The following is a 15,433-nucleotide window of genomic DNA, read 5'->3' as shown; positions in this document are numbered from 1 at the left end:
GTGGAATATTATTATAATTGATTTCAAAGATTGTTTCTCTAACATTCCGTTAAGGGAAGAGGATAGAGAGAAGTTTGCTTTTACTGTGCCTTCTTTAAATAATGAGCATCCTGCTAAGAGAGATGTCAGTAAACTGTTGTGCCACAAGGGGTGATGAACAGGCCGACAATGTGCCAATATTTTGTTCATCAACCACTGGATGTCGTAAGGACACAGTACCCTGAGATTAAAAATATCCATTATATTCATTATATGGATGATATTCTAATTACTGCTGAACGTTAGGCAAATTTGCAGAAGGATTATGAAGCTGTAATTTATGAATTAGGGTCATGGCTTTAAAAGTTGGCCGATCCTGGTTCGATTCTCAGAATCCCATATGGTCCCCTGAGCACTGCCAGGGATAATTCCTGAGTGAAAAGTTAGGAATAACCCCTGTACATCGCCGGGTGTGACCCAAAACGCTAAAAAAAAAAATTAAAAAATAAAAAAGAAATAAAAAAAGAAAATTTGGGGGCTGGAGCGATAGCACAGCGGGTAGGGCGTTTGCCTTGCATGCGGCCGACCCGGGTTCTAATCCCAGCATCCCATATGGTCCCCTGAGCACCGCCAGGGATAATTCCTGAGTGAAGAGCCAGGAATAACCCCTGTGCATTGTCGGGTGTGACCCAAAAACAAAAACAAAAAAAAAAGAAAGAAAATTTTAAGCTGATAGTGTTGCATACTTTACATTCTCCCCCTGGGATCCTAGTACAAGGAAATAATATTGTGGAATGGAGTTTTTTATGTAATAAGCCTACAAAAAAAATTGGCTACTTATGTGTATGAAATATCTCAAATAATTCTAAAAGGGAAAAAGAGGACTAGACAATTAATAGGGAGTTCCAGTGCCAGATCCAGATCCAGATCAAGACCGAGAAGGAATGATTTCCTTTAGACAGTATTCCATATATTCTTGTATTAACCCATCTATGAGAGGGAGGAAGTTTTTGTTTTTCAGAGCCTGAGTAGTGTGTAAATGCTGGAGACTTTTCATTGACCATGGGAGAAGAATCCAATGACTGGAGCACTTTGTCAAACCAATCAGCTATCTTCTTTGATGGATCAAGAGATTCCTTGGGCTGCTCGTAGCTGCTATCATGGGGATCATCACAGAGACCCCAAAAATGGCCGTGGCAGACATAGCTCTTGTTAGTACGAGACCACCCCTCAATATTCAGAGAGACACAGAGTCCAGCAGGATTGCAAAACACACACCGAGACTTTATTATTCCAGCTAGCTGGGGCGGAGCTGTCCTGCTGAAGCAGGAGGCCAGAGCTCGACCCCGAGGGCTTACAGCAGAAGGTTTATATAGCCACCCTGGGCACACAGGCCTCAGGAGTTGGCACAAAGATAAACAATTCCAAAGGCAGAGATAACTTTAAACAATTCATAATGAACAAAAGCACATAGGCAAAAACAGAAGTAACCTAAAATATCTCATAATGAACAAAAGCATACAGGAACAATATATCAATATGACATTCCCAATTCCATACATCCAGAAAATAAGGCATTCCCATACATCAAGAAAGCATGGGGGCGGAGCAATGGCACAGCGGGTAGGGCGTTTTCCTTGCTCTCTGAGACCCAAGTTCGATTCCCAGCATCCCATATGGAACCCTTAGCACCGCCAGGAGTAATTCCTGAGTGCAGAGCCAGGAGTAACCCCTGTGCATCACAGAGTGTGACCCAAAAAGCCAAAAAAAAAAAAAGCATTTTATCAGTTAAACACTTAACAGTTAGGCACAGGATACAAGACAGGTATACATCAACTCCTGACTTTCCAGCTCTGTGTCTGTGAAAACACCAGTTAGTTCCTTTAATCTACTAACTCAGTCATAAATCCTTCATGGCCAAGGCTGCTTCCCACCAAGTGGTACTGTAAAACAATTAGCTCAGTTAAATCATATATCCTTCCTGGCCTGAACTGTCTCCTACAAACCTTATGGCCATAGTGAGAAGGGACAATTTCAGCCACTTCTCAACTCACCTCCCCACCCTTTTTTATGGTCATACTGATGAATCTGCCTCTCACAACACAATGATGGTTGAAATATGTCCTAAACGAAAAGGGGGAGATGTTGTTGGGGCGGACTGAGCTATCAGAGCAAGCCCATGTAGACTGTACCATACTATGGAACAGAGAGACCCATTAAAATGGGTGAGATTTCTCTTGTGTCCTGATTGGTTTGGTTGAAGCTGAACTCTTTCCCCCTTCAAACTGCCTTCAGAAAATAATCTCAGTACATTGAAAGGGGCAGTTTTTCTTTTCTCAGAGAAGCCTGGCTGGTCGTTGACATGCAGATTTCCTGCCTGATCTTTGACCTGATCACCTAGGCCTAATCCTTGACATTGTAGATTGCTGGCTCTGGCCCAGCCTAGTGTTTGAGATGTAGATTCCAGGTGCCTGCCCAGCCTTTTATTTGGGATGTAAATCCAAGTGCTTATCCCCCAAGAAAGGTTTTGGTTTTGTATCTTCTTTCCAGAGGCCAAAATTACTGGCCTGCAGATGCAAGGAAACAAGGCATGTTTTGCTGCCTCAATGTCCTTTCTGTAATTTCTCTAGATGCCATTGATGATATCACTGTATTGCGCCATTTAGAGGTACCATGATCAATAAAAGGAGATTACTGAGCTCTCTACCTTTGCCACAGAGTCAGAAAGAACCTGGACCCACCATGACATACATTTCTTCCATGTTCCTTGTCTCAGCAACTGTGACTGCATGAACGTTCACACAACAGTTTATGGTGAAGAGGAGTGTACTACCATATTCTCTGTAAGCAACACTTTGCTCCCAGTTATTTAAAATTTAGGGCTGGGCTTTTGGAAAACAGTATGGACGATTCTCAAAAAACTAGAGGTTGAGCTCCCATTTGACCCAGCAATACCACTGCTGGGAATATATCCCAGAAAAGCCAAAAAGTATAGTCGAAGTGACATATGCACTTATATGTTCACCGCAGCACTGTTTACAATAGCCAGAATCTGGAAAAAACCCAAGTGCCCTAGGACAGATACTGGTTGAAGAAACTCTGGTACATCTATACAATGGAATACTATGCAGCTGTTAAAAAAAATGAGGTCATGACATTTGCATGTAAGTGGATCAACATGGAAAGTGTCATGCTAAGTGAAATGAGTCAGAAAGAGAGAGACAGACATAGAAAGATTGCACTCATCTGTGGAATATAGAATAATAAACTATAAGACTAATGCCCAAGAATAGTAGAAATAAGTACCAGGAGATTGTTTCCATGGCTTGGAGGCTGGTCTCTCATTCTGGGTAACTCAGGGAAGGGACCACCAAGTAAAATGTTGTTGGAGGTCATGTGGGGGAAGGGTGATGTGGGCCGAATACAGACTAGAGACTGAACACAATGGCCACTCAATACCTTTATTGCAAACCACAACACCTAATCAGAGAGAGAGAACAAAAGGGAATTCCCTGCCATAGTGGCAGGGTGGGGTGGGGGGAGACGGGACTGGGGAGGGGGGAGGGATGTTGGGTTTACTGGTGGTGGAGAATGGGCACTGGTGAAGGGATGGGTTATCGAACTTTGTATGGTGGAAACATGAGCACAAAGATGTATGGATCTGTGACTGTACCCTCACGATGACTCTCTAATTAAAAATAAACTAATAAAAAAATAAAATAAATAAAATTTAGGGCTGGAGTAATAGTGACTTGGGGGAGAGAGGGTGCTTGCCCTGAAGGCACCGGACCTGGTTTTAATGCGTGGAATCCCATCTAGTCCCTTGGTCCTAGAGTGATTCCTGAGAGCAGAGCTAGGAGTAAACCCTGAGCACTGCCTAGTGTGACCCCCTCTCCCCCAGAGAATTCTGAGAAGTGTCTTAGGTTCAGCTCCCATCCCAGAACAATGTGTGAGGAAACTGATTCTTCACTGCTAGGGCACGGTTCTGGATCTCAGACCGAAGACAAGGACCACCCAGGAATGCAATTAGCAAGCAGGTAGTTCATTAAGCTGGTTAGCCAGGATTGTGCATACACACAGCGACTTGCAGGTCCTTTGTGCAAGCAAGGCCCTGAGCTTCTCCAAAGGAGATCTTATATAGGCCTTTACCGGCCGTTACAGCAGAGCCCGCGCATTTCATAGCCAATAGATTTGTAATGATACATATTTTCCTAACCAATCCATTTAGAAGGACATCACTCCTTGGCCTATAGTTTTAGAGATCAGCATTTGTGTCAGTGTTCAGGAATGTCCTGGGTTTTAGGGCACTCATGGGTCTAGTGGCATGGGTTTTGTAGGAGGCATCTAAGAGGCATCTGGTTATCTAGACTGACTTGCTAGCTGGGGAGCCTGTATCCTAGTTCCTTGCTCAGGGGTAGAAAAACAAGTTATTCTGCAAGGCGGGCTCCTGTAAAAAGAATCTTGAGAAAGCTAAACTAATTCCTAAGGTGTGCTCTGTTCCAATTCCTCACATTCACATTCACATTTTCACTTGGAGACCAAGAGCTGGAGGATTTTCTCCCTAATGGGCTGGATGTCTAGATTCTCCCAGACACCACTGATTAAGTGAGTAGGGACTCTGATTTTGTTTTGGGGGCACACCTGGTTCTGCGCTCTGGGATCACTGCTGGTGTGGTTCTCATGGGGTGGGTTTAGAACCCAGGTCAGCTGTGTACAAGGTGTTAGGGTCTGGAGTTGATTATTTCTCCCTCTCCTGTTAGGGCAGGACTGCCCTGGGTGGGGCCAAAGACAATGAAAACCGTATATTTATCACTCAGGCGTCTGCTATCTGCTTGCTCTAAGAGGAATGTGTGGGCTCCTGAGCTACGACCATATGAGGGTATAATCTAGACAGAAAGCCTCCCGGGCCCGGGCTCAGCCCTTAGACCCGAGCAGGCGCTTATGCAAATGTGACTTATAAATCTATAGGCTGGACAAGCAGATGGGCCTGATGGATTGGAGGGAGAGGCATGTCGAATTATGAACTTACTGGCTAAGGAAGGCGCAGGATTTCGCGCTTTCACCATAACGGCCGATATGGGCCTATATAAGTAACCCCGGCGCTCTGGGTCAGGGCCTTGCCTTGCACATGGGTCCTGTGTGTCGTTGTGTGCGTGTGGACGACCCTGGCTAGCCAGCTTAATCAACTACCTGCTGTTAGGGTGCGGATCGAGATCTCCCTCACTGACAAAGACACTCCAGAGACTGCTTGTGTCTTGGTGGCTTCTATAGACAGTGAATAGCGGTTATAAACTATTTGCCAAGGAGAGTTTGCAGGCCATTTGTTCTACTTCTCTTGCAGATGGGAGGGGGGGGTTGAGGCAAGGTTTTAAGAAAAACAAAAAAGTTTAAGTAAAACAAAACGTGAAACAGGAACAGGCACGATGGAGTTGCTCCTGCCTGCTCCGTGTCCAACAAGGGGAAAGGCCCCCTGGCTGTGGTGTGGGATCTCAGCAGCATCTAGGAGACCCTGCTTGGATGTTTTCCTGGACCTTAAGTATTAGTCCTTAAGCCTTATCCTACCTGATATCTGAAAGGACTGGAAGTATGTGAGCCTGTGAAAGCGGAAAGGCGGGGCGGCAGATAATCTAAAATGCATCTGATTGGCCCTTTCTATCTCACCCGCTCTCACCGTCATCCAATCAGAGGTGGAGAATAGGCGGTGGGGGCGGGGAAATAACCGCTGCTGAAGAGGCCCCAGCCCTGAGCCGGCTCTTGGCTCCCTGAACTCAGCCAAGCATGGCGCTGGACCCGCGGGGCCACGGGCTCCTGCGGAGGACCGATAAGGCAGACAGATTCCAGATCCAGAAGCACTGCCCGGAGCGCCAAGACGGCCTAGGTATTAGACCAGGCAGTCAGGAAGAAGCAATCGGGACCAGGTGAAGGAGGGTGGAATCATGGAGTGGGAAACGGGGGAAAGGGAGGGATGAATGACGTCATACCCGAGGCTTCTGAACACAACAACTGAACAGTTTAACGAAGTTACTTTTTTTTGAAGGGGGGGGCTTACACCAGCGATGCTTAGGCATTACTCAGAAATTACTCCTTGTGGTGCTTGGGGGGCCTCTGGGATGCAGGGGATTGAACCTGGGTCAGCAGCACACAAAGCAAACGCCCAACCCACTGTGATGTTGCTCTGGCACCCTAATGAACTTTCCTACTTTGGGGCGGGGGGGGGGGGGGGGCGTCGGGGGAGGTCACACCAGCAATGCTCAGACCTTCTTTCTTTCTTTCTTTTTTTTTAATTTTTTTTTTTTTTTGCTTTTTTTGGGTCACACCCAGCGATGCTCAGGGGTTACTCCTGGCTCTGCACTCAGGAATTACTCCTGGCGGTGCTTGGGGGACCATATGGGATGCCGGGGATCGAACCCAGGTCGGCCGCGTGCAAGGCAAACGCCCTACCCGCTGTGCTATCACTCCGGCCCCTTTTTTAAAATTTTTTAATAGTTTATTTTTAATTAGTGAATCGATGTGAGGGTACAGTTACAGATTTATACATTTTTGTGCTCATGTTTCCCCCATACAGAGTTCGATAACCCATCCCTTCACCAGTGCCCATTCCCCACCACCAGTAAACCCAGGGTCCCTCCCACCCTCCCCAGTCCCGTCTCCCCCCACCCGAAACTGCCACTGTGGCAGGGTATTCCCTTTAGTTCTCTCTCTCTGATTAGGTGTTGTTGTGGTTTGCAATAAAGGTGTTGAGCGGCCATTGTGTTCAGTCTCTAGTCTACGTTCGGCACGCGTCACTCCTCCCCCGCATCACTTCCGACCACATTTTACTTGATGTTCTCTTCTCTGAGTTGCTCAGAATGAGAGACCAACCTCCAAGCCATGGAGTCAACCTCCTAGTACTTATTTCTACTATTCTTGGGTATTAGACTCCTAGTCTATTATTCTATATTCCACAGATGAGTGCAATCTTTCTATGTCTGTCTCTCTCTTTCTGACTCATTTCACTTAGCATGATACTTTCCATGTTGATCCACTTATATGTAAACTTCATGACCTCATTTTTTCTAACAGCTGCATAGTATTCCATTGTATAGATGTACCAAAGTTTCTTCAACCAGTCATCTGTTCTAGGGCACTCGGGTTTTTTCCAGATTCTGGCTATTGTAAACAGTGCTGCGATGAACATATAAGTGCAGATGTCACTTCGACTATACTTTTTTTGCTCCTCTGGGATATATTCCCAGCAGTGGTATTGCTGGGTCAAATGGGAGCTCAACCTCTAGTTTTTGGAGAATCGTCCATATTGTTTTCCAAAAGGGCTGAACTAGTCAGCATTCCCACCAGCAGTGTAGAAGGGTCCCTTTCTCCCCACATCCTCTCCAACAGTGGTTGCTTTTGTTCTTTTGGATGTGTGCTAGTCTCTGTGGTGTGAGGTGGCATCTCATGGTTGTTTTGATCTGCATCTCTCTGATGATTAGTGATGCAGAGCACTTTTTCATGTGCCTTTTGGCCATTCGTATCTCTTCCTTGGAAAAGTTTCTGTTCATTTCTTTGGCCCATTTTTTGATGGGGTTGGATGTTTTCTTCTTGTAGAGTTCAACCAGTGCTTTTTATACCATTGATATCAACCCCTTATCTGATGGGTATTGTGTATAAATCCTTTCCCATTCTGTAGATAGTCTTTGTGTTCTGGTCACTGTATCTTTGGCAGTGCAGAAGCTTTTTAGTTTAATGTAGTCCCATTTGTTGATCTCTGTTTCCACTTGGTTAGCCAGTTGCGTGTCATCTTTGAAGATACCTTATCTTCAATATTGTGGAGGGTTTTGCCGACCTTGTCTTCAATGTACCTTATGGTTTGTGGTCTGATGTTGAGGTCTTTAATCCATTTTGATCTGACTTTTGTGCATTGTGTCAGGTCGAGGTCTAAGCCCATTTTTTTGCATGTGGTTGTCCAGTTGTGCCAGCACCATTTATAAAAGAGACTTTCCTTACTCCACTTCACATCTCTTGCCCCCTTATCAAAGATTAGATGATCATACACTTGAGCTTGTGTGTAGGGATATTCCACCCTGTTCCATTGGTCTTCAGCTCTGCCTTTGTTCCAGTACCATGCTGTTTTAATTGTTACCGCTTTGTAGTAGAGTTTAAGGTTGGGGAGGGTGATGCCTCCCATCAAAAATGGATGAACTTTTAAGCATCTGAATTTTGTCTGCAAATCACTTCTGAAGAACCCACCCACTCTCGAGTGAACCGTCCATGGTACTAACAAACTCGTTATTTTTCTTGCAGCAAGTCTGGAAGCTTCCCCATGTAGCTTCTTCATATGCCCAGATCCACTGTGCCCTGACTTCCGACCTGCTAAAGTAAGATGGTGAGTTTGGGCTTATTTCTTTTTTATGATTATGATGATAATGATGATGATAATTGTGTCTTTTGGGCCTCACACGGTGGGTGCTCAGGGCTGACTTCAGGCTCTGTGATCAGGGATCACCTCTGGCGGATCCTAGTGCCTATATGGGATGGCAGATATGGAACTTGGTTTGGCCTCATGCAAGGTAAGTGCATCCCCTCTGTCCTATCTGCCCTTCCTCTCTTTTCCCAGCTTTTATACTGGTTAGTGGCTGAGATTTCCATGCCAGTCAGCCTATGGGTGGGTATCACCTCTGTGGTGACCCCCCCCATCTGAACCCCTTGAGTTCTGCTGCTAAGGTGTGATGGCAGGCAGATGAGGAGTAAGAGGCAAGAGAGGACAAACCTGAGGAAAGCAGGTGGTGTCTGTTCTCAAGGTTAAGTCCAGAGGTTTTACCCGGAAGTTGTTCCTCCCTGCCTTGGGTGTTCTTAATGGGGACTTTCATGATGCAGACAGAAAGGTCAAATCATTAGTGCTTTGTGGTTGATTTCTATAAATTTAACCAAAGAAGTCTTTAGGGATTGCTCTGGGTATGCCCCACAAGGAATTTATGTGAAGTGGGGAGGAGAAAGACAGTCCCTATCTCCCCCATCCACTTTGCCACCCAGGACCCAGGGTTTCGGGATTCCTGTCTCATCTTGCAGAAAGGAATTTCAGGAGTAGTAGTTCAGTGAAATTACAGTTTTTATTTGGAGGTTTCAAAGGGGAGGAGGGAGAGAAAGTGGGAGAGAGTGGAGAGAAACAGCGCTCAAGACAGAACCCAGGCTTCTCCAAAGCCAGAGAGAGCCCCTACACACATCCCAGTATTAGACAGGAAAGCATGAAAATCCGCATCTCAAGAGGGGAGATGCTGGTGACATATCTGCTCAGGCACCGTGTGTGCTTGGGCAAGTGGGGGCAGGCAGCTTTTGGGCTCAGGCATCCTATAAGCTCCCTTCCTTTGTACAAGGTGGCCTCTAAGGAGGTTTTCCAAACTGTCCCCCTGTAGGTCTTCAACCTAGGTAAAATTCCATTGCTAAGACGGTTGCCAAGGAGTTGGGAGTGATGGTGGTGTTCTTTGAAATTCCTTTCCTGGCCTTTTATGCCTTTCAGACCATCTCTGGGTCTGTTGCTATAGATAGGTGAGGGTCTTACCAAGTCTAAATTCCTGTTTCTCTGCAAGGTTGGCCTTTGCAACTTCATTGCTATTACTTCCAAGGAAATTTACTGTCATCACCTGGGGAGGGGCCTTCCCTATCTGCCTGCCCACCTACATCAGAATGACGCCTGACTCTGAGCTCAGGGATCTCGGCTGGGGGTCCTGGGGGACCTAATGGGATGTTGGGGATAGAACCTGGTTGGAGCATGCAATGCCAGTGCCCTTCCCACTCTGCCATTGCTCCTACCCCATAAGCAAGTCTTCCTGTTGGCCTTTGTTAGGCCCCTTGATGCTACATTGACAGACAGCAGGATCTCTCCAGGCCTTTAGGGAATCCTGCAGTCGCCCAGAATTATGTGTCTGAGCAGCGAGTCTCTGGGGTCTGAGGAGTTGAGCAGAAGCTTCCTTTTTTTTAACTTCTTATTTATTTATTTATTTATTTGCTCTTTGTGTCACACCTGTGATGCACAGGGGTTACTCCTGGCCTTGCATTCAGGAATTCCTCCTGGCAGTGCTCGTGGGGACCATATGGGATACTGGGTATTGGACTCGGGTCAGCAGCGTGCAAGGTGAACAGCCTACACAGTGTACTATCTCTCCGACCACAGAAGGGTCTCTTAGGCATCACTTTACAACAGGAATCTTGGTCTCGGTCTTGGGAATGTGAAATGGGTTTCCCCACATGATGCAATTAGGTCACCCACCAATTCTTGGGGGTGATTGGGAAAGGGTAGTCACCAGGTCATTGTCAGTTTCCACATTCTTTGAACAAAGATTCCCTTTGTCACTCCTGCTTTTGCTTTTGGGGTCACACGCAGAGATGCTCAGGACTTACTCCTCGCTGTGCATTCAAGGATCACTCCTTGCAGTGCTCAGGGACCGTTAAGGATGCCAGAAATCAAATATATGTCCGCCATGGCCATGTGCAAGACGAGTGTTGTCCGTGCTGTGCTTTTCCTCCAGCCCCGTCCCTTTGTCACTCTTTTGAAAAGTCCCCTCAGAATTTTCCTACGTGTCTTGGCCAGGTGCTGTCATGGTTCATGGCATTCAGCACTTGCTACTGAGTTCTGCGTTCTGCACACATCTTGGTGTTTCCCATAGGGACCCTGATTGTTTAAAGTAGATTAAAGTAGGGGCTGGAGCAATACCACAGAGGGTAGGGCGTTTGCCTTTCACGCGGCTCACCTGGGTTCGATTCCCAGTATCACATATGGTTCCCTGAATACTGCCAGGGTGATTCCTGAGTGCAAAAGCCAGAGTAATCCCTGTGCATCACTGGGTGTGACCCAGAAACCAAAAACAAACAAACAAACAAACAAATAAATAAATAATGTAGATTAAGTAAAAACCAGGAACCTAATGTCACGCCCCTGCGTCCCACTGTGCCCCCCCCCCCCCACCGCGGGATGCAGAGGGACCTGACTGATTGGCACCTGTGTGTGTTTCAGGAGTCAGTCACCTTTGAAGACGTGGCTGTGATCTTCACCCGGGACGAGTGGTCTCTGTTGAATCCTGCCCAGAGGTGCCTGTACAGAGACGTGATGCTGGAGGCCTGCAGGCACCTGGCCTTCGTGGGTGAGCTCAGGCACAACCCTTTCCCACAGCTCAGGGCACGGAGTCTGCTGCCCGCATTCTCGATGGGGCCATGGAACAGGGCTGTAGGGAAGGAGGGGCCTGTCTATGGGCGCCCTAGCCCTGCCGAGGGGCATTCCCGGGCAGGCAGACAGATTCAGCCTAACTGCCTTTTCTCTCATTCAGGGCCACACGTGGTAGAGTGGGGTGTCAAGGCCACCGCCAGCACCTCTGGCTCTTGCTGTGATCCTAGTGTTGCTAGTTGGTCCCCCCAGTGATCAGGGGCCCAGGGTTTAACCCCACAGATCTGGGTGAGGGAGCTGGTGCCCAAGATTATATTGAGGGCCAGGAACATGCAAGGCCTTGTGCTACCTTGGAGCTTCTTCTTTGGGGCACAGGGCCCACACTTGGAGTTCCAGGGACACTCTTGTTCATGCTCAAGGGACACTGTGGGGTGTGGGAATCTGACCCACCTCATTCAAGGCAGCTGCTTCCATGTCTGTTGAAGCAAACCAGTTGCATCAGTCCTATTCCAGTTCTTATATGTTCCCACAGAGCATCTTTTTTGTTTGATATACACACCTGGTGATGCTCAGGGCTGATGCCTGGCATTGCTTTGAGGAGCCTATCAGGTGTTGGGGAGTGACCCGGGTCACTTGTATCCAAGGCAAGTGCCATCCCGACTGTCCTATTCCTCTGCCCCTCCCCAGAGCCTTCCTTGGGGACTGAATTGTCTTCCTGCTTGTTCCAGAGGGTTTCTCTCCAGGAAAAGACAGTGGTGCTCTTGGGCATGTCTCGGATAATAAGTTGTGCAGTGAAGACAGCACTGTGAGGTTCATGAGCAATGATTCCTGCAATCATTTAGGAGAGAAGCAGATGTTCCCTGATGCTAGTGACCAGCAGCACATGAAGAAGCGACAAAAGAAGTGAGTGAGTTTGCAAAGAGGGGAAGGGAGGAGGGTGTTGTTGACGGGGAGGGGAGTGGCGGAAAACATCTTGGGAGTCTCCAATGTCTTTCGAAGTAAAACCAGTACATTAAAGTAGTGCAGGACTGAGTAGTGTCCCCTTCACACTGTCCCTCGTGGGCCTCCTCTATTTACCACACCCGTGATGAGCATGGCTGACTCCTGGCTCTGCACTCAGCAATCCCTCCTGGCCAGACTATGGTGTCCGAAGTGACCTGAGTCATGCAAGGTGAGGGTCCTGGGGCAAGGCTGGCAGCCTCCACTGGCTTCTTAAGTGGTTTCCATCCAGGACCCTTCTCAGAGAGAAGTTCCTTCTCTAACTTCCCCCATGCCAGCCCACCATTTACAGGCTTAAAACAGGGCTCTTCATGTAAGGCTTTGATGAATGATAAATCAAGGATTTATTCAGAGGAATATCCAGAAAGCCCTACAGTCAGGCCTGAGGCTATAGTACAATGCTTAAGGTCTAATCTCCAACATGGTTTTTGGCTTCCGAGTTCTTGCTTCTGAGTGATCCCTGTGTCCATATTATAGAGTAGACCCTGAGCATTGCAGAGTGTGGCCCCAAGATAGGAGGAAAAAAAGAAACCCCCAACCACAAAACCAAAACAAAACATGATCAAGGCTGGTGATTGATTGTTGATATTCATTTAGTATTTTGTGTAGGGAGCATTGCCAAGTCCTAAATCCTGGTGTTACACTTAGGAATCATCTGGGGGCGCTCGGGGGACCTGATGGTGTGCAGGGGATGGGTCCAGGGCAGCATGAAGCACGGTTCCCGCTCTCCCAGTGTCCTGTGGCCTCAGCCATCGGGATGATCTTGCTTTTCTACTCATTGTGTCTCATCATTGGCAGATACCTCTTGCCAAACAGTCTCGGTTATGATCACGAAGCTCCTGCACAAGCCAGAGGAAACTCGAGGCATTATCAAAGCCACACTGCACCCCAAAATCCTGCTACTTCTTCAGAATGTTCTTCCCCCCAGCAACTCCCAACACTTCCCCACAGCTCTCTTCCACATGACTTCGTACAGGAGGGCATCTGCTGTCCGGCCGCTGAGGGGACACCCTCTCTGAACTCGGGTGACCTCAGGCGATGCCCTCTGTGGGGTTCTGGCACCTGGAACCAAACATCCAAAGAACGCAAAGTGTGTGGGGAGACTTTCAGTGTCACCAACCTGCTGACGAGTCACATCAGGGAGCGCCACGATGAGATGCCTTATGTGTGTGAGTTCTGTGGGAAGGGCTCCTGCTACCCTACATACCTGCAGGCTCATGCTGAGATCCATGTTGACCTCAAGAGGCCCTTTAAGTGCCCTGAGTGCCCACAGAGGTTCCAGTATTTCTGTATGCTGCGCGACCACGGTAAAGTGCACTCTGGGATCAGGTCATTCACCTGTGAGCCGTGTGGGGAAAGCTTCAGGACTCGCTGTCATCTGCTTAAGAACAGCCGGACCAAAACTAGGGAGAGGCCGTATGACTGCGAGAAGTGTGGGAATAGTTTCAGGACTCGCTCGTCTCTCCTTCAACATAGTCGGACCCATACTGGGGTGAGGCCATATGACTGCAAGCAGTGTGGGAAAAGCTTCAGTACTCGCTTGAACCTGTGTAATCACAGCCGGACCCACCTCGGGGAGAGGCCGTATGAGTGCGAGCAATGTCGGAAAAGTTTCAGAACTAGTTCAAACCTGTATGCGCACACCCGGACCCACACAGCGGAGAGGCCGTATGACTGCGAGCAGTGTGGGAAAAGCTTCAGGACTCGCTCGGACTTGCGTAAGCACAACCAGACCCACACCGGGGAGAGGCCATATGACTGCAAGCAGTGTGGGAATAGCTTCAGGACTCGCTCATGTCTACTTCGGCACATTCGGACCCACACCGGGGAGAGGCCGTATGAGTGCGAGCAATGTCGGAAAAGTTTCAGAACTAGTTCAAACCTGTATGCGCACACCCGGACCCACACCGGGGAGAGGCCGTATGACTGCGAGCAGTGTGGGAAAAGCTTCAGGACTCGCTCGGACTTGCGTAAGCACAACCAGACCCACACCGGGGAGAGGCCATATGACTGCAAGCAGTGTGGGAATAGCTTCAGGACTCGCTCATGTCTACTTCGGCACATTCGGACCCACACCGGGGAGAGGCCGTATGAGTGCGAGCAATGTCGGAAAAGCTTCGGGACTCGCTCGGACCTGCTTAAGCACAGCCGGACCCACACCGGGGAGAGGCCGTATGACTGTGAGCAGTGTGGGAAAAGCTTCGGGACCCGCTCGCACCTGCGTATGCACAACCGGACCCACACCGGGGAGAGGCCACATAACTGCAAGCAGTGTGGAAAAAGCTTCAGGACTCGCTCGGACCTACTTAAGCACAGCCGGACGCACACCAGGGAGAGGCCATATGCCAGTGAGCAATGTGGTAAAAGCTTCAGAACTAGTTCAAACCTACATGTGCACACCCGGACCCACACAGGGGAGAGGCCATATGCCTGTGAGCAATGTGGTAAAAGCTTCAGAACTAGTTCAAACCTACATGCGCACACCCGGACCCACACAGGGGAGAGGCCATATGACTGCGAGCAGTGTGGGAAAAGCTTCGGGACTCGCTCGGACCTACGTAAGCACAGCCGGAACTACACCGAGGAGAGGCCATATGCCTGTGAGCAGTGTGGGAAAAGCTTCGGGACTCGCTCGGACCTGCTTAAGCACAGCCGGACCCACACCAGGAGAGGCCTTATGCCTGCGAGCAGTGTGGGAAAAGCTTTAGTACTTGTCAGGACTGCATATTCACAGCCAGACCCACACCGGGGAGAGGCCGTATGACTGCGAGCAGTCTGGGAAAAACTTCAGCACTAGCACAATGTTGCATAGGCACCGATGGACCCACACTGGGGAGAGGCCTTATGTCTGCCCGGAGTGCAGGAAGGCGTTCCGGGACAGTGGCGCAAGGACCAAGCACATGCTTATTTACAGGCGAGCAGCCCTACACGTGCCCACATTGCGAGAAATATTTCCGCAGCCCAGACACCCTCCTGTTCCATCTGATGGCGCACTCAAACCACAGTCCTTTATAGTGTCCTGAGTGCAGCAAGGCCTACGGCTGCCGATCCTACTTCAGAGGCCACCTGCAGACTCACCAGTTGACCCTGCCCCTCACCTGCGGGTAGTGTGGCAGAGTCTTCAGCCACCCCCACCCCAGCACCTCCGCCGGCACGTCAGGAGGCATTTTGAGGAGCAACCATTTGTGTGCCACTGCGGGCAGGCTTTTGGCCAGGATTAAACTCTGGACACGCACGTCTGCCGTTCCCACACTGGGGAGAAGCTCTGAACGAATCTTCTGCCCTATGCCTGGATACTCCCCTGTTTTCTACCAACCTGTG

The 15,433-nt window shown here is 48.7% G+C and overlaps 1 protein-coding gene across 1 annotated transcript in view; it reads left to right on the top strand.

Moving 5' to 3' along the window:
- LOC129401816 (zinc finger protein 791-like) overlaps nt 1–15,220 on the top strand; it is a 50,525-nt gene extending 35,305 nt beyond the window's left edge. The window contains exons 4-7 of the mRNA XM_055124687.1: nt 10,967–11,093; nt 11,956–12,016; nt 13,064–14,804; nt 15,128–15,220. Coding sequence (XP_054980662.1) covers nt 10,967–11,093; nt 11,956–12,016; nt 13,064–14,804; nt 15,128–15,220 — 2,022 coding nt within the window. The remainder of the gene's footprint in view (nt 1–10,966; nt 11,094–11,955; nt 12,017–13,063; nt 14,805–15,127) is intronic.
- The last annotated feature ends 213 nt before the right edge of the window (nt 15,221–15,433 follow it).

Source organism: Sorex araneus, chromosome 2 (assembly GCF_027595985.1).
Source record: "Sorex araneus isolate mSorAra2 chromosome 2, mSorAra2.pri, whole genome shotgun sequence".
Lineage (NCBI taxonomy): Eukaryota > Metazoa > Chordata > Mammalia > Eulipotyphla > Soricidae > Sorex > Sorex araneus.
The sequence above is the reverse complement of the archived record's forward strand: the minus strand, read 5'-3'. Positions and strand labels throughout refer to the sequence as shown.